The sequence below is a fragment of the Brienomyrus brachyistius genome, chromosome 1, assembly GCF_023856365.1.
Source record: "Brienomyrus brachyistius isolate T26 chromosome 1, BBRACH_0.4, whole genome shotgun sequence".
NCBI classification, from domain to species: Eukaryota; Metazoa; Chordata; class Actinopteri; order Osteoglossiformes; family Mormyridae; genus Brienomyrus; species Brienomyrus brachyistius.
The window spans coordinates 15,075,967-15,093,322 of NC_064533.1; the positions used below are offsets into that span (position 1 = coordinate 15,075,967).

Sequence of the window (17,356 nt, forward strand, 5' to 3'; positions counted from 1 at the left end):
GGCATCTCTGCCGAAGCTGCTACCCCCGCGACCCGACCCCTGGACAAGCGGAAGCTAATGGATGGATGGACCTTCTGCAAGAACATGAATTCTAGCTGAATTCAGAAATCAAACATCTTTATTACTGGATTACAAAAATGCACATTTTTTAAAGACATTCCTGCCTTGCAGCAAAGAAATATTTATTAAAAAAAAAATCACAGAAACGGTCCACTATGGATGCGTCTACGGCTGGATATCATAGCCCAGAGAATCCAGACCCTTGTCTAGCAGGAGGAGTGAGGATTCACGCAGCTTCAAGAGGAACTTCCGCAGTTCCTCTTTGGAGAAGACCTGGTCAGGAGAGACACATAGGTAAGAGCATACACAGGATTCAGATAAGCCCCAAGTAATGATTTACAGGAGTCTGCTAAATCCAACCTCAGCATTATCCCATGGAGTTGGAATCCATCCTACAGTCATGTGCATTTTACAGATCAGTTACACTTAGGAAAAATGTCCAGATTCCCTAAACCACAGGCATTAATCTGCTTCTGGCAAATCAGCGATTTTTATGATGGTGACAAAGTATGAGAAGAAATTGGAGAGTAAATGAATCATTTGTAATATATATTATATTATTGAAAAAAGGGGGGTTTATCATGCTCAATGTGGAGTCACCTGATGAACTTCCACGCCTCACTGAATGGGTTACGTAAGTGAATCACCTTATTTACTCACGTTTGATTAATGTAAAGGACGCTTTTACCCAAAGCGACATACAATTCAAAAACACAGGGTTAGACAGTCCTTGGAGCAATTTAAGGGCCTTGCTCAGGGTGTGATCACTCTACCGACCACAGGATTCGAACCTGCACCTTTCCGATCGCAGGCACAGTGTCGTAACCCACCGAGCCGCTTACATGTAACAGCTCTGCTGTAATGGTGTAAGCTATGCGTACAGATCTACCATCGCCTGCTTTTTAACTAGTGACCGATGTGGGTGAGAGCCGCCGGTTGAGGTGGTGTCGACGTGTGTGCCTGGCTACTGTCGGTGCAGGTACCTGGTAAAGCCGGTGCTGGTCGGAGGCCACGATTTCCGCCAGGCGCAGGTTCTCCTGGTGCTGTTCCGTGCTGTGCAAGACCGTCTGCAGCAAGAAACACAGCATGGGCAGGCAGAGACGACGCAGCAGCGCCATCTGGTGGGCACGCTCTGGGTCTTCCTCTGCGTCCTGCAAACGGGAACATGGAGCTTTCAGGGACTTGTCCCCCCTTTTCATTCAGATTTTTTTCACAAGTTTCAAACTGCAAACGTAGAATTTTATCAAAAATATCGCCCCACACTGCTACTCTAGGGCAGAACTGCCTCCTGTAAGCACCGGAAGCTTCACAGGCTCTGTGTGTGGAGACATTTTCCTGGGCGCTGGCCTGAGGGGCTCCGCCATACCTCCCGGACATCCACCATCCAGCCGCCGTCCACAAACAGCAGCACGTTGTAGATCCTCTCCTTCACGTCGTCAGTCAGGGCCTCCAGCCGCCCTTTCCAGTTGTCATACTCCATCTGTGGGATCATCAGCACAGACGTCAAGATCCGGCTACACGCACTGTTACAAATCCCTGTAGCACCAAACAAGAACCTCCTCGCCATGCAGAATTGACCATCATCGGAGCATGTGGCCCGAACCTTCATGCAACCGCAGCTTTCGGACGGTAACGCCATTAAGACGGAAACGAGACCTTGTACTCCTTCTCCTTCAGCTCGTGGGCCACTGTCTCCGTAAACTTGGCATTGGAGGCCAGCGTGGGCTTCTGTGGGGGCACGTTCATGTGCTTGAACCACTCGTTGAAGGCCTCATGAGCTTCCTGGCAGGACACCCAGACAGAGAAGTGTGTCAGGTACAGCGGTCTGCTCTAGAACAGGGTCACTTAAGCAAATACTTACAGTGCAAAGTAAAGTGTTAACTGGTCAACCTGATTGGTTACCCAAACGGCATTTACATGTTCATAAATTATACATTACTTAATGACGGATATAGGTCCTAAGAAATGCGTCGTTAGGCAATTTCATCATCGTGCGAACATCAGCGTACCGACACAAACCTAAATGGTATAGCCTATTACACATCTATGCCACAGTAAACTGTTTTTGTCCATGTAAAAAGAGGAGATTCTAAAATGCGATTCAAAATACGGTGAGGTAAATACATAAACCAGCAACACAGGTGTGTGTTATCTTTATCAAGTATAATGTACTGTACATCCGTACATAATTGTGTGCTATACCGTTATATGACTGGCAGTGCAGTACGGTCGTTAACACCAGCATCACTACCAACACGAGTAACGCGTCGCACTATGATGTTACTGTCACTTGGTGGTAGAAAAAATTTTCAGCTCCATTACAGTATATTGTTATGCGACCACCGTCACACACGCGATCTGCCGTTGACCGAAACGTCGTTTCACGCCCGCCTGACTGCATACCTTACGCATAGCCTTATATCCTGTCACGCAGATGGGGCTTCACGCCAAGCTGTTCAGTACCTAAATGGAGCACGTTGGATGAGCCGATAGCGCACGCCCTGTGCATCCATGGCAGGGCGCTACTCACCAGATAGGCCCTGATGCATAGGTGTTCACGGATGGCGTTCTCATCCTCGGCCAGCAGGGGCGTGTCTGTGCCTTGCTCCTCCCACTGCCGGTAAATCTCCCTCATGGAGTCATCCGGGACTCGGGCGAAAACCTCTTTGGCGGCGTCGTGCTTCTTGGCACCTTACGAACAGGATGGACATGGTCCTCAATTCGGCTTACAAGCCCAACAACGGAGGCGATATCTTATCGCAAAATAGCCTTCATCCTTATCATGACACTTCCAGGGAAAGCACGTTTCAACACGAGAACCTGGAATCTTTGTTTTTAAATTTATTCTACGCATGGTATTACTTTTTGATGTTAAGTTCTTCAGGACAACAACATTGATAACGGCAATTATTTAAACACAAAGTTCTGTATTTTTTTATTGGCTTGTTTTTATTGCTGTTCTGCAAGTTGGATACACATTTTCTTTATCACTGAATTTTCTGGATGCCAATATTGACCATTGTATCGTCATCATGCGCTTGCTTGATGTTGTCTTTAGTTTTTCCCCATGTCTTGTGACTGCCCTGAAATACTATGCCCCATTCCTTGTATGTGTTGTTCTACATCTCTAAAGATCTTGTCACTGGTTGCCAATCAGACCGCAGATCCACACCCCTTCAATGCCACTACATGTGTCTCCATCAGGAGGTCCAAGTTCCAGGTCTGACTTAAAATATCACAGTTGACAGGTCGCCTGCTTGCATTTCCCTCCTCCTGAAGGCCACAGTGCATTTTGAGGCTCCTTACTTCACATAAGCATCTATACAGGCTTTTGGCTTCTGGTTTGGCTGTATCAGACAGTCATCAGTTCTCCTTACTTCACATAAGCATCCATACAGGCTTTTGGCTTCTGGTCTGGCTGTATCAGACAGTCATCAGTTTATGCAATGTAGCTCCAACTGCCACACCATGCCTCCCGGCCCAGAGGGCAGAGACACGGCACCCAGCTTACCCAGGAACTTCCTCATGATGCCGTTGCTTTGTTTCAGGGCCTCGGCCCGCTGAGACGGGTCGAACACCAGCCAGTCGATCACGTCTATCTTGCGTTGGTCTTCCTGGGAGGCAAAGGCAGGGAACCTCATTAAAGTACAGTTTCAGGGAGGCTAATTTGGCAAATTACTGCCATATCACTTGAGTAAAGAGCAATTGCTTACTGTACATTGCATTCTGAAATGCAGATATGCTTTATGCACTGGGATAATTTATTACTTGCTTGTCATTTAAAATGTAAGCCAGTGTTTATTTAAAGTCGGAGTGCTGACACCTCACATTACACGATTCTCCATTTCACAGGGGTGAAATTATGAATCATGCGTAACGTTATATTCAATGCGACGTCCCCACAATGACAGGCAAGCTAGCGTGTGCATGGCTGCGCATCACACCTCAGAGGTGCCGGTATCCAAGGCGACGGTGAGATCATGGTGGGCAAAGTCTTCGGTGTCTCTCTCTCGAATGTTCTCCACGACAGTCTTGGTCACCGCTGCCACGTCCAGCCCTGAGGATTGGTGAAAAACCAGAGGTAGGCCATGAGAACCTCATACCTGCTCCAGCGGTGACCGCTCCTTTGCCCTCTACCTCATGTTCCCCCAAAGGTCAGTGATTCTCGGTCCCAATCCTACATCCCCCACTCCTGACCTCTCCATCCACCCCACCAGTTACACTCTCCCACAGATCTCACCTTCCCTGATGTCTGACTCCCTCTATCCCACCCCCCTCCTCTCCCCTGTTCTCACCCGCCTCCCTGGCCAGCTCCAGACAGCGCTTGCGCTGCTCCGTCTCAGTCACAGACTCCAGGAACTGGGAATACTGGGTCACCGCTATGTCCTGGGGCAGGTGGCTCACGTAGAAGGCTATGAGGTCTACGTGCTTCTCATTGACCAGGACCTGAGTACGGAACATGCCCAGGATAAAGAGCCCTTAACCACCTCATATATAACTTCATAAAAGTACATTCAGTGCTTGCACTGTCCTATTGCTGAATCACTCGGACATGTCGTACCTGAATATAAGCCTTGAGAACATCCACGGTAATGTCCTCCTGAAAAAAAAAGTGAGCACTTCAGCGCCATTAAGCAGATGTTCATCGGGTTTTTATTGAAAGTTTTCGAAGAAACACTAAAACATTTCCGAACGCATCAGACGACAGAACGGGAGAGAGATGGGGAGGTGAGAAGCTGGTCGGGCGAGCTGACCTTCAGCTCCACACCCATGCTCCGGTAAAAGAGCACCAGGTGAGCCATGAATCGCAGCAGGTGGGAGGGCAGAGACGTGCCGCCCCCCAGCCAATCACCGAACTCCTCCAACAGTCCTGCGGCGACACCACACGGTCAACGGCCGTCATGAGCCTCGACACCAACACGGGAAACGAAATCAACCACAGGCAACGACACCCTACCATCCAGGTCCCCCAGGATGACGAACTTCTGAATGACGTGGTAGTGCTCCTTGGTCTCTGCCAGCACCTTCTGTGGATGAGGGAAAACAGGTCCACTGGATAGGAACCAACCACAGGGTGACTGAGCTGTTGGTCACTAGCTGCTTACACAAAGCTCACCTTTGATTCGGTGGCTTGAAGCTCTTCAAACACCTTCTCTGGTGACCAGCTGATAAAACAAATGACGAAAGCTGGTGAGGCGTCGTGTTAGATTCACGTTACTATCTGACAGGGCACACTGAGGACTGTCTTTAAAATGAGCATCACTCCTGAAAGCCCCCCCCCCCGACCCCACCATGGCCCGCTCTCCTACTTGGCCCCCAGGTATTCCCGGGGCAGGTCCTCCAGCTCCTTGCTGCCCATGCCTGAGGACAGCACCTCCTGCTCCACCTTGGTGTCGACCAGCACCCTGAAGTAGGCCCACACAGTATCTTCCCACGTCTCGCACACTGGCAGGAGCTGGGGGGGGGGGAGGGGGGCCACATGAGGGTTCTGACCTCCCGAGTATCGACACCATTATCACAGATTCATAGACCAGCTGACAGGGCAGGAGTCACATGACTGCACCTGCTTGAGGTTCCCGCTGAGCGCTGCGTAGACGGCTCGCTCGTATCTGTTGAACTGCTCCTGTTGGACCACACACACAGCAGGCAAATGGCTTTAAAGGGGCACGCAGCCATCAGCCATCTTCCCCACATTACATTGACAGAAGAGGTAAGCGAGGTAAGCAAGTTCATGTTCACTGACACGTCTAGCTGCTTTGCTAATTCTATTACCCAAACGGACAAAAATCTGCACCCATTTATACATCTGGACAATTTTGGGGACTCTCACGCTACGGCACCCACTGGGAGTTACGACGGGCGACGGCCAGGGATTTGGCTCACCTCCTCCGCCATCCTCCAGCAACACACCTTCCACACGCTTCGGTGGGGGTTCCCCTCCACTGGCTGCAGCTCCGTGCTGCCTGTGAGCAGCAAAACGCGGAAGCAAACAGACAGAGGAGCTTCAGAACAATGCAAGCCGTGCGCCGTTATACATGCAGACAGTAGGGGGCATAGCAGCTAAGGAACTGGAGCAGTGAGCCAAAGGTGACATGGTTTAGGTATGACGAGCATCTGGCCTACCTTTATAAACTGCTAAGCTGAATATCTATTTAGATATTTAGAAAGGGAGCCACTGCACGCCGCAGTAAGTGCACTGCACGCCGCAGTAAGTGCACTGCACGCCGCAGTAAGTGCACTCACCTCCGATGATGTTTGGGTCATGGTACAGTTTCCAGCCCTCCAGTGTGGCCGCCCTCCAGGCCTGTCCACAGCGCTTGCACAGTCTCTGCGCCTGAACACACGTGTACACAGTGAGTGGAGTCTGATACCCCACCCCCACCCGCTGAGCTTAGATGGGGGGGGGTCACGCTGCCAGCAGCGGGGCTGCTCCTCACCTCGTCGGTCATGCCTGCCCTCACTAAGGTAAAGAGGTACTTCAGCAGCCGAGCGTCATCCTCCTGGTCCAGGTCAGCTAGCGGTCGCTTCTGCCTGATGGGGGCGTCGGGGTCCTTCACGTACACGGGGACACACACACACACACACAGAATCCCGTGTGGGACCGTTCCTCGATTCCTCTGGAGAGCTAAGAGCTTTGCAGCACTAGCCTGAAAACTCTTAACACGTAACACCTAAGGCAGCAATAGTACACACAGCCACCATGACCAGCAGAGCAGACTCTAGCTAGACTCCATCTCTTCACACGTCTTACCAGCTCAGTGACGAGGGGCCGGTTGAAGCCGGTGTGTGATGTGCTCTGTCTCTGCTTCAGGGCGTGTAAGGTGTTCTCCCTGGGGGGGCGGGGGGGGGGGGGGCACAGCACAGGTGCAATGGTATTACTTCATCACCATTTCAGTAAAACACCAAACAACCACAGCATTCATAAAACAGCAACCCCCTACCCACTCCACCCCCCGGACTTACCAGTAAACCGATTTAGCGTAGAACTCGATGTTGTCTGAAAAATCCCCAATCTCATCCTTGGCTATACTCTCCAGCCAGTCCACAACAAGCTTCAGCAGAACATGAAAGGCAGAAGCACAGCGTCTCTCTTGGGTGACAGGGTGCCAAATACAGACAAATGCAAACACTATTCATGTGGGCAAGACAGTTTTACAAGTATAGCTTTCTATATAACTATGCCGGGGGGTGGGGGGGGGGATAATACAAAAAAAATAAAACTGTCCTTCAATGAGGACAGTCTGATGACATCCGGGCAGGGCAGGAAGTCAAGGCATACACAGGAAGTGACCAGACCTGGCTCTGCCGCACCAAAGCGTCCCTGTGGAAGAGCTGCTCCATGACCAGCTTCTCGCTCTCAGTAGGACCCTGTAAGAGGCGGAGGGGCCACCAATCACACACAACATTTACTCCGGTCACGATCCCACAGGCTGCACAGGAAGTTATACGGCTTATCGGTGTCTCACCTCACTGCTCCACAGAAATAATTACTACAGATAATGGAACAGAGATACAGCGAAGGGCTTATATATCAAGGGGTGGATAACAGAGCAAGGAGACACTTACAGCCACATCCATCATGAGGTCATCCTCCAGGACGGACTGAACACGGTCCCTACACACACACATACACACACACACACACACAGTAATGTTAGTGCCCGTCACCCGGCACAGTCAATGCAACATTTACCTCCAGTGCTACGTCTGAGAGCCTCATACATACATTCACCTGACTACAGCAATGGATAGTAAGAGCGCCGTACTGAATGTGTGACAAATGGATGCACGTGCCTATAGAGGGAGGTGATGAGGCGCCAGGTGACCATCTCCTGCTGCAGCAGCCACCTGACGCTGGCCGTCTTGGAGAACTTCTGCTGCCCAGGCGTGGCCCGGAGGACCAACCGCTGTAACATGTTCACCTACAAAAGGGACGCAGCGCAATGAGTGACAGGTGTGAAAGACACAGAGCCCCCTGCTGACCACACTTAGAAAATGTGTGTTCCAGTTTGCTAAGGATTATGCTAGAAATGAATAAGGCACCAAAGTTATGTATTATGACGTCAACCAAACCAAAGCAGTAGTCTAGAAAGACCAAAGAATTAAGCTATTTCAGTAGTTCCTTTGACTATCTGTAGGTTATCTTTCTAAGACATCACAGTAATGCATCTTCGTGACAAGAAGATGCACATCCCCCAAAACTCAGAAAATAACAAAGACGGTACGGCCCAGAGAGCAGGTGCCACTGCTATCAGGAAGAAAAAGCTGATCTAGTATCTGCACATCTAGCACAGTGACGGCACCTTATCCTGACAGACGGTCTCATATTCCTCCAGGAGATCAAAGACTGTGCTGGACGAGTGTCTGAGGTAGGACTGCAGAAACTCTGGGAACAGGCTGAGAGAGGCTAGAAGGGACAGTACAGGTAGGAATGAGCACAGTAAAGACACAATGTCCTTCTGGCATCTTGCATGTGTGGTTAATTGGCATATGTGTTTGGGTAAATTCTCATACAAAACTGAGGGCAGCACTGACCAGCCTCTCCCGGATCTTCCTCCTTCAGCATGACGGCGCTGGTGTTGATGTCGTCCGTGAAGGTGGCGTCTCCCAAGACTGACAGGGGGGACGGGAACAAGCTGGCGGTCCAGTCGCTATCATCCAGGTTCTGTGGGGTGGGGTGGGGGGGGGTGAGAAAACTGTGGGGCCACATATGTCCAGCAAATTAGCTGGACACTACAATGTCGCCCCCGTTCCATAAAAGCATGACGGAGAGCTCACCACACTCATGCTCCCCAGTGTGCGGGGAGTATGCATAAACCGCGGCGTCCTGCTGCCGGTGCCCAAGATGGCCGACACATCTGGATTCCTCGAGGAGCTTCTAGGGGTGACTACATGACAAACATGAGAGGAGATTCCAATGGTCAACCAAGTTACCATGCTCTTGATTAGAATCCCACCATGAATGCCAAACAGATGACAGTGGCAGGTGACGGAGAGTGGAATAAGCCCCTGGAGGTGGCTGAGAGCCAGGACTCATGGGGGGGGGGACCCACATGTCTGCTTGAAGAGGGATCCAGGCGTGTGACGGAGCAGGGGCCGCGCTGGGGTGACAGCTGCCCCGGGGGACTCATCTCGCGGAGGTGGGACTGGAGCTTAGTCAGGGATTAACAGCCACCACAGCAAGTCACACTTATGCCACAAGACCATCGCCACACAAACTGAAATACTGCAGCTTCTACCTTTCCATTTCGTTTGGATTTCACTTATACTGGATTAAAAAAGTAAATTGTATGTATTATGATAATCATTTAATATTTAATACGAAACAGTGTGACGCCCTAGATTTAGCAATCCGCAAAGATCAATCCATGAAGCTGGATGATGCATGGACGCAGACACTAGTCCCAGTCCGGCTGCCAAACTCAGATTTGAAGGATACAAGCAACCTTCTTGTGGGAACTTTTTCTGCGAGCCGCTCGAGTCACTTCTGTGTCTCGAATAACTGGCGACATCAACACATCTTGCCCCCTAGGAAGGAATGAATCTTTTTTTTTATTTTGTTACTGTACATCTGAAAGAGAAATGTTGTTTATAAAGGAAGACAAAAAAGATGGACTGAGAATTTAAAACACATTATTACACTACGAAATACATCTGAAATTCATTTGTTAGAGAAAATCTTACTGAACGGCTTTCCCTACTTTGCTTTCTATGTACGTGTTTACAACCAAAAAACCAGACGCAGTTGTTAGCATGCTTGCTAACGTTTAATATCACCCTGGATACTTAGCTTTCATTCTGCCGGCAAATGTACCAATTAATCAAAAGCATAACCTAAAACAGGCACAATGAAAATGTAAACAAAAAGATATTTAAATGCGTGTCTACACAGAAAGTGACGATCTGACAGCACAGCAGTAGCTTTGTCTTATAACACATGTGCTTCAACAAATATTATGTCTTTTTCTGCATGAGACAAACATCAAAATCCCACCAGTCATATACCATATAAATAAAACAGCAAAATGATGATGTAAAAATTAAACTGACTTACCAGTCCATGTCGCCAGCATTAAATTATCAGAAAACCCGGCCTTTCTTACAGCAAGCCGAACTTTTTCCTTATTCCCGCTCGCCAAAGCAAAAGAAATAGAGCTCGGAGCACATCGAACCACACACACAGCCTTTTTTCTACGCAAGCTTATTTCCTTACGCTGGTCTGTCTAGGGCTACTAAATCGAGCTCGGATAAAGTCAACCTTTAAGATAACCCGAAGCCACTTCCTTACTCTGGAACGCCCAGGGCTTACAAATCGATACCAGATAAAATCTAGCCATTCGACCCAAGTCGATTCCCTACGCTCGTCCAGGCTAAACCAATCGAGCTCGGAACCAGGAGAACGGTTCAGCCGCGAATGTAGGTGTTTGTATATATTAAATATAACACTAATGCAACGCCTATTTAATATTACAACAAAACACTGAAATGTTAAATGGATTCCATCAACAGCATATTTGAAAAGACTGGAAGTTTCCTCTTTTACGTCGAAGTACGGCACAGGCATGTTGATCAAGAGGGAACACCAGTGAATGTGATGGATGAAATTTCTTGTAGCGCCACCTGGTACAAAAATCTGTTGAGAAAGTTTACGCGAATATTTGGATTTTGACTAGACTAGCCACCGTAAAAAACCCATCTAAACAGAACTAACGTTTGTTATAATTCATAATATTTTGCCATTGTTCTGTGGTCTAATCCGACATTAAGAACATTGAAATACCGATGAGATGAAACCACGATCTTTTTGTTAGGATGAAAATTTTATGTGTACATTATGGTGAAATTCAGTTTATTAATTAAACATAAGGAGTGTTGCACTATCAGCTGTGTGGATGAATGTGTTTGCTCTTGTCTAAACAGATCCCCAGGTTGGTTCAGTTTTGTGTCCTTATGAGTGTGAGTCAGCACTTGTCAGCCAGGGTGGATCACTGCATAGCCTAACCTAGGCTATAGCCTAGGGCCGCAGCAAACATCAAGACCCGCCCCACCTTGGGAAAAATAGAACGGTTAGTTAAATCGGCAGCACCTGAATCCATGCTGATGTCAGCCTAGGACCGCCAGGTAAATTAATCCACCCCTGCTGTCAGCAAGTCGTCATTGTTGTCTTTGTCAGTCCCTTTAAATATTTCATTTACCTGGGTCACATCCCTCCAGAGCTGCCCTGGGACAAAACGGAGTGCTGAGATTTACTACCTGTCCTCATGCAGCCTTGGTTTAACTGGCTTTTGCTGGGAGCAGCCCAAAGCCCGTCTTTAATGCAGTGACACAGATTAAGACATCTCAGCTTATGGAACAAATTTATAGTTGTTTGTTTAGATTAATCCCATCTGCCTGTTTTAAACAATAAAACAACTAAAAACAATAAACAACTGTTTTATCACGATACCTTTTTAAAGAATAGCTCTGCTTGCACAGATAACATAAAACATGAGTTTCCATGATTGTAACAAACACAAGCAGAACACATTTGAAGTTTCTCAACAAAGGCATAGATTTGGCAGGGACCACATCAGCATATTGGTAGGGACAGGTCTCTACCGTACACACCCATATCCACACACTTGCCTCTCAGATTTATGGATGATTTGTAAGTACTGTTATTTTTGGTTTTGAATAAGATGCTGACACATGTAAACAAAATGTCTTCCAGTTTCCTGATGAACTCAGGAGGAAAGGAAATCCTATATCAATCTTCAGCATTTCCTGACTTCTCGGGACGCTGGGCTATTTCAGGATGTCATGTGGGGCCAGACCGGCTGTACAGTCATGCCTCAGTGACTGGGGGGTGGGGGTGGAAGGGAGCTGTCACACCCTGTCAGGCTTCCCTCTTGTGCCTCTCCCTGAGCTTATGTCAGCTGTCCCTTCTTCCTCAAACACACCTAAACAGGCAGCTGCTTTGCAGGCTTTTGCTAACCTCTGACACTGCACCCTTCTCTCAGCAAGGTAAATCATGTTTCCCCCTTTTGGCCTTAAACTCTGATGGCCCAAGTGTCATTGTCAAACACATAGGTGTAGGAGGACAGTTTAAAAACTACCGTCCCTGTTAACAAACAAGCTCAGAGGTGGGGTGTTCTGCACTCCTGGCATCTTTGCTCTTCTGGCAAACAATCCCTTGTAACGCATCACTCCTCTTCCAGTTTGACCCTCTCACGGATGCTGCGGCCTCGGCCGTCTAATGAATCAATCTTCTGTGTCCACGGAGGCATCCACGCCAATGAAATGCTTCTTCTTTGGGTGAAGGGGCTGCCTTTGGAGGGCTTGCAACCCAGGCTGTGGGGTGAGGTTACGTGGGGTCATTTCCACTGTTTTACCAGACCACACTGTCTTCCATTGGACAGCGATGTATAAAACATAAAATGCAACAAAATCCCAGATTCATAATTCCCATGAACACACAGTCGAATGTAAACTCTGTGCAGTGACGGCATGCAGTTGCAGGTAATGCTGCTGCAAATGCAAGAGTAACACGCTGCTGAAAGACTGCCCCCAGACCCATTTCCTAAATGCCTGGTCATTGCTAAAGTGTTGATTTGAGTTCATATAAATACTGTGTATGAATATACAGTGTTTTTATATTTAGGTTTGGCTCAGGGCTGGGGGAAAGCACAGCAGTAAATAGAGTTGCTTAGTGCCTTAAGAGTTTCCTGTAAACGAAGTATCTCATTTGTATTCAGATCCTGTCCTGTCACAGCTGTTCAACGCCATGTACAATAAAACACTGGAAGAATGAGGTGCAGGATGGTCTGTATCTGTTCACACTGGCTACAAGCTCCAGTGAGCATTAACACTGGGGGGTGGAAGAGATACTGAAGGAGAGAGATAAGACGTACAAGACAGGCTTTAAAGAGCGAGAGAGAGAGTGATGTCTGATTCAGCACAAGGCAAAATGAATGGTTCCGGACTGGTGAACACAGCTCACACCATTTATGGCCACTGAGACACCCCCACGCCAGCACTGCCCTAACTTTGCCTCTTTTTCCACTCAGCTACTTGTCTAACCAGCCAGCAGCAGAGTGATCACGCAGCCAAGTGCCCGGCCAGCCGACCGACCGACCGACCGACCGACCGACACGGTACAGCAAAGATGCAGCCGCACGCTGACGTCACCGAGAGCCCTTGCATGGCAATCCAATTTATTGAACTACAGATGCTCGGTTATACAAAATTGCACCACTTTTAATTAAGGCTTTTTAGTTAACATTTGGCCACCTCAAAAAGCAGACGCTGCATTTCAAACGATGTGACTCTGCACGCGGACTGAGAGACTGTTTTCACATCCAGGAGTTTGCTTCAATGCATACATAGCGACAAGGCATTCTTTAAATTATTCAGCAGAAGTCACGAAAAGAGAAAGAAGAAAAGAAAAAAAAAACACCAAAACAAACTTGCAACTTTCTCCCCCTCCCATGGGTAACCGGGGTAACTTGAGTCTTCTTTTGATAAAGTTACCGACACTCACTACTGAGGAGCCCACACTCTTCCACCGAGACACATCTTAGATCCAAATATCACACAGGAGACACACTAACAGGCAAGTACTGACTAGACCCATTATTTTTTTTCTATACCCTCAATTTACAGATTCATGAACAAGCAGCATGGGGATGGGGGGGGGGGGGGGAGAGGGGGTACAGTGACAATCTACAGTGACTGAAGCGCCAAGGGTGACTTAAACATAATTTTATTTTATTTTTTTAATAAAAGCCTCATTTTAAAATATATACTTCCTGTTGTCGACCAGGGATTCTGTCAAGACAGATGTGACAATTAGTCTAACCTGTGAGATCCCAAAATAGAATAAAATAAAAAAAAAAATAGGTCGAGAGCTGAGGCAACAGTTAGCGAAATCGGTTTGAACACGCTACAGTACTTTGGTCTCATGGCAGACTGCCCCATCCTCTTGGCTAGAACCCCCCCTTTGTAAACCCCCACTGTACAAATGTTTCTGTAAAAAAAAAAAAAAACAATAAAATGGATGCATTGATTTCTCTTCTGTTCTAAAAGAAAACAAAAATGTGAAGGTAACAAATTGGACTAGATAGAATACAACCATGACAGAAAACTATTAATTTTAACCACTGGTTATCCTAAAATAAAATCATATTATTCGCTGTTGCAACGTAGCAAGTTGGCAGAGTGAAATCAAGTGAAATCAACTCTTAAAAGGAAAGAACATGGAGGAAAACGAAAGTGGGAAATAAAGACACAATAACCGAAGGAGGAGCAGAGTTAGTTGTATGAAACAGGCTATATAGGCGCTCTTTGGACTTTTCCTCTTAATAAAACAGTGGTGGTTTTAAACATTACATCATCACGGCTGCCAGTGCAGGTGCCTGGCAACCCACACAGTTGTCAGGCTCCAGTCCCTCTCGTTTACAATGGCGTAGGGAGGAGAGCGCGTCCTCTGTTAGCAATAATACTGTGTGTAGCTTCTGGGCCGTTTTTCAGTTGCATACAGTTAGAAGATTTAAGAAACGATCTGGTCTTGCGACGCTGGAGGGCGATTAGGGTTATCGATGTGCAAAAACCGACGTGGTAGCTTCGAATCCGGTCGTTGGTTTCTTCTGTTAAAGGGTGTCACCACACAGGGAAGTCCGCTGGACATTAGGTTTTTAGTGAAGTTGGAATGCTGGCACTGCTCGGGGAGGCAGCGGACGATCAGACCTGCGGGGGGAGGGGGAAGAGCGTTAGCACTAGGCTACCACAGCCAGGATGGGGTGGGAAAACGTACTCGGGAGAAAGTAGGCAGGTTATTTACATAGTAAGTACCTTTGAAGAAAGTGTCACATACTGCTTCACAGGAAATTAAGTTATTCAAACAGGCCTGTCTATACGCAAGTTTTCAGATGCCACACTGCTGGCTGATCTAACGTCTATGGGTAGACTGTTCTATGCCCTAGAGCAGAGATCGCAAAAGCTCTTTCAGGCCGGGTTTTAAACTTGGAAGACCTGAGGGTCCCATTTCCTGAGTATGGGGTCACAAGATCATGGATATAAGTGGCGCCTGATTAAGAGCATTAAAAGTGAATAAAAGAATCTTACAAATAATCCTATAATTTACTCGGAGCGAGTCTAGAAAAGCCCAAACAGGATAGATGTGTGATTTACAGCTGGTTCTGCTTAAACAAAATCTCATTTTGAAGAACAGAATTTAAAATACAGGCCTATGGGAGGCCCCTTCATTTTGGGCTCGGGAAACATCCGATCCGCCGGGTTTTGTGGCCTGGGGACCTGGAGCAAACTGTCGCAGACGCTGAGTCAGGCCACAAAGCCACAATTAGGAAGCATCATGATACCGTGAAACCAAGCAGGTCCTACACAACAGCTGGGGCAGGGAGGCAGCGTTCTAGTCTGCAGTGACAGAGCGGCTTAATGACATACTGAAGAACTGATTCATTAAAAAAAAGCTACAGGGTTTAACAGTTTCAGTTGTGCAGATACTGGAACACCTTAAGTTAGGCCATCTGCGGTGCAGTGCGATGCAGTGTGACCCCACCCACCTGGCTCAGAGCACTGGCATGCTCCGTCATTAGAGCAGCTGGCAGGTGGACTTTTTGCGTGCCTTTCCCGGTACTGGGGTTTTCCTGTTGATTTGCCGAACCAGGTCATAGAAGATCTATGGGGAAATCAATTCATATGATCCGATCAGTCAAACAGGGAGGGACAAGGGATTGGGGGGGGGGGGACAAAAATTAAAGCTCCACGTCCTGATTTGATTATGATTCTTTACACAAGAGCACAGCAGAGCAGATGACAGCTGCTTTTGTTGCAGAAAGAAATACGATGCTCACTGGCCTGATGTGACGATGCAGTGTGACAGTGGTTTTATGGAACTGGGGCCACAGCCCACAGAGGGTTAGGGTTTTGGGGGGGGGGGGAGGAGCGGGGGCAGGCGAGCTCCTTTAGGTAGTAGGTGGTTCCCTTCCGAAAGGCCCCACCTCAAATATCATGCTTCCCCCACCCTCACCAGGTCCCTCGCGTTGACAGCAGACCCTCAACAACAAACCGGCCTCTGTGCCGCACTGGCAGGTGACTCGGGCCACATGGGGGACGTCGCTGCCTGCCGTGGAGTACCCCCCCACCCCATGTGCTCGGACAATGGCAGGCCTTCACGGCGGCTCACACGTGACGTGGACGCAGCCCTATCTGACTGCAGCTCGTTGAGTGTGGGCAGCGGCTCAGGGACGGGCTCAGCCGCAGTGCTGCTCAAACAGGGTCCCCAAGCACTTTGCATGTCTTATGAAACTGGGCTCTGGGTCTGCAAACCGCAGACATGCAAACAGTTTGTGTTGTGTAAACGGCCTACAGCACCAGTGTCCCCTAAACTGCTGAACAAATCAGCCGTTTACAACAACTCCTTTATTATGACAGGCTAAATACAAGGGAAGGTTTGTTCAGCTTATTGACTAAAAAAAAAAAAAAAAAACCTAAAGATGCGTTATCTAAGCTCGGGAGTACACACTCATTCTCACCAACTCATCCTTCACCCTAAACACAGCCAGAAACACCTAATATTAGACGTGGAGGTCATACTGTTTGAAGGATGTAGAGGGGAAAGATAAAAAATTTAAAAAAATCAGCAATGATATTGCGTTGGATTCTGCTCTTACTGCGTCATATTTTGTCAAAATATCTCTGACCCTGTTTTTAACTGTTAGATGAGGCCTAGTGTCCCAGAGAACAAAGGGTACAACTGAGGAGTGGCTGAAGCGGTGAGGTGCCTTCGGCGGAGAGGGCCGGGGAGGAGGGTGTTACCTCGTTGACATTAATCTTGGATTTGGCAGAGGACTCCAGGAAGGCGCAGCTGCTCCACTGACGCGCCAGGTTCTGGCCCTGTTCCTTGCCCACCACTCGCTCTTCCTCCAGGTCACACTTGTTACCCACTAGGATCATGGGCACCTGACAAGAAAAGGCAGCGGGGCGGGGGTGAGCCCACGCGGACTGTGGCACAAGGCTCCCATTAACCCAGAGGCTGCGCCCGCAGTCCATGCGGGATACACCAGCACACAGCATCTCTGGCTGCGATCAGCGCGCCCTTCGTGAAGCCGTGGCTAACGGAAAACCTACACGCCGCATTTATGATGAACATAACTGTATACGGACATGGAGGATTTAAACAAAATCTTCATCAACTGAGAAATCCAACTGCTTCATTCAAAACAATAATTCACCATCCTCTCCCTGTTGCATGTGACTCTGAGGAACACCCAGAGTTGTGCAAACAGAAAGATTAGCA

At 48.2% G+C, this 17,356-nt stretch overlaps 2 protein-coding genes and 1 long non-coding RNA gene across 5 annotated transcripts in view; 1 reads left to right on the forward strand and 2 right to left on the reverse strand.

The window, feature by feature from the left end:
* Positions 1-100: 100 nt before the first annotated feature.
* Positions 101-10,305, reverse strand: nup107 (nucleoporin 107). Its single transcript, XM_048971251.1, has 28 exons — positions 10,115-10,305; positions 9,500-9,588; positions 9,114-9,206; positions 8,839-8,948; positions 8,596-8,725; positions 8,364-8,467; positions 7,855-7,982; positions 7,627-7,675; positions 7,357-7,428; positions 7,024-7,112; positions 6,812-6,890; positions 6,498-6,611; positions 6,304-6,394; positions 5,944-6,023; positions 5,624-5,683; positions 5,370-5,515; positions 5,177-5,225; positions 5,018-5,087; positions 4,815-4,930; positions 4,622-4,660; positions 4,356-4,506; positions 4,005-4,117; positions 3,572-3,674; positions 2,591-2,751; positions 1,717-1,842; positions 1,427-1,540; positions 1,044-1,211; positions 101-333 (listed from the first exon to the last, which is right to left on the reverse strand). The coding sequence occupies exons 1-28, from the start codon at positions 10,120-10,122 to the stop codon at positions 226-228; spliced, it is 2,760 nt and encodes a 919-aa protein (XP_048827208.1). The 5' UTR covers positions 10,123-10,305; the 3' UTR covers positions 101-225.
* A 39-nt stretch (positions 10,306-10,344) lies between these two features.
* On the forward strand, positions 10,345-13,527 carry LOC125705013 (uncharacterized). Of its 2 annotated transcripts, XR_007381322.1 has the most exons (3): positions 10,345-11,181; positions 12,258-12,397; positions 13,107-13,527. It is a non-coding gene; the product is annotated as an uncharacterized LOC125705013 (long non-coding RNA). The 2 variants fall into 2 exon arrangements; XR_007381323.1 differs by having other exon boundaries at positions 12,258-13,527.
* LOC125705011 (ras-related protein Rap-1b) overlaps positions 13,224-17,356 on the reverse strand; it is a 37,480-nt gene continuing 33,347 nt past the window's right edge. For both annotated transcript variants that reach the window (XM_048971302.1, XM_048971313.1), the window contains exons 6-8: positions 16,876-17,019; positions 15,621-15,736; positions 13,224-14,784 (exon numbers count right to left, since the gene is read on the reverse strand). In XM_048971302.1, the coding sequence (XP_048827259.1) occupies positions 15,650-15,736; positions 16,876-17,019 (231 nt within the window). In that variant the 3' untranslated portion in view covers positions 13,224-14,784; positions 15,621-15,649. The remainder of the gene's footprint in view (positions 14,785-15,620; positions 15,737-16,875; positions 17,020-17,356) is intronic.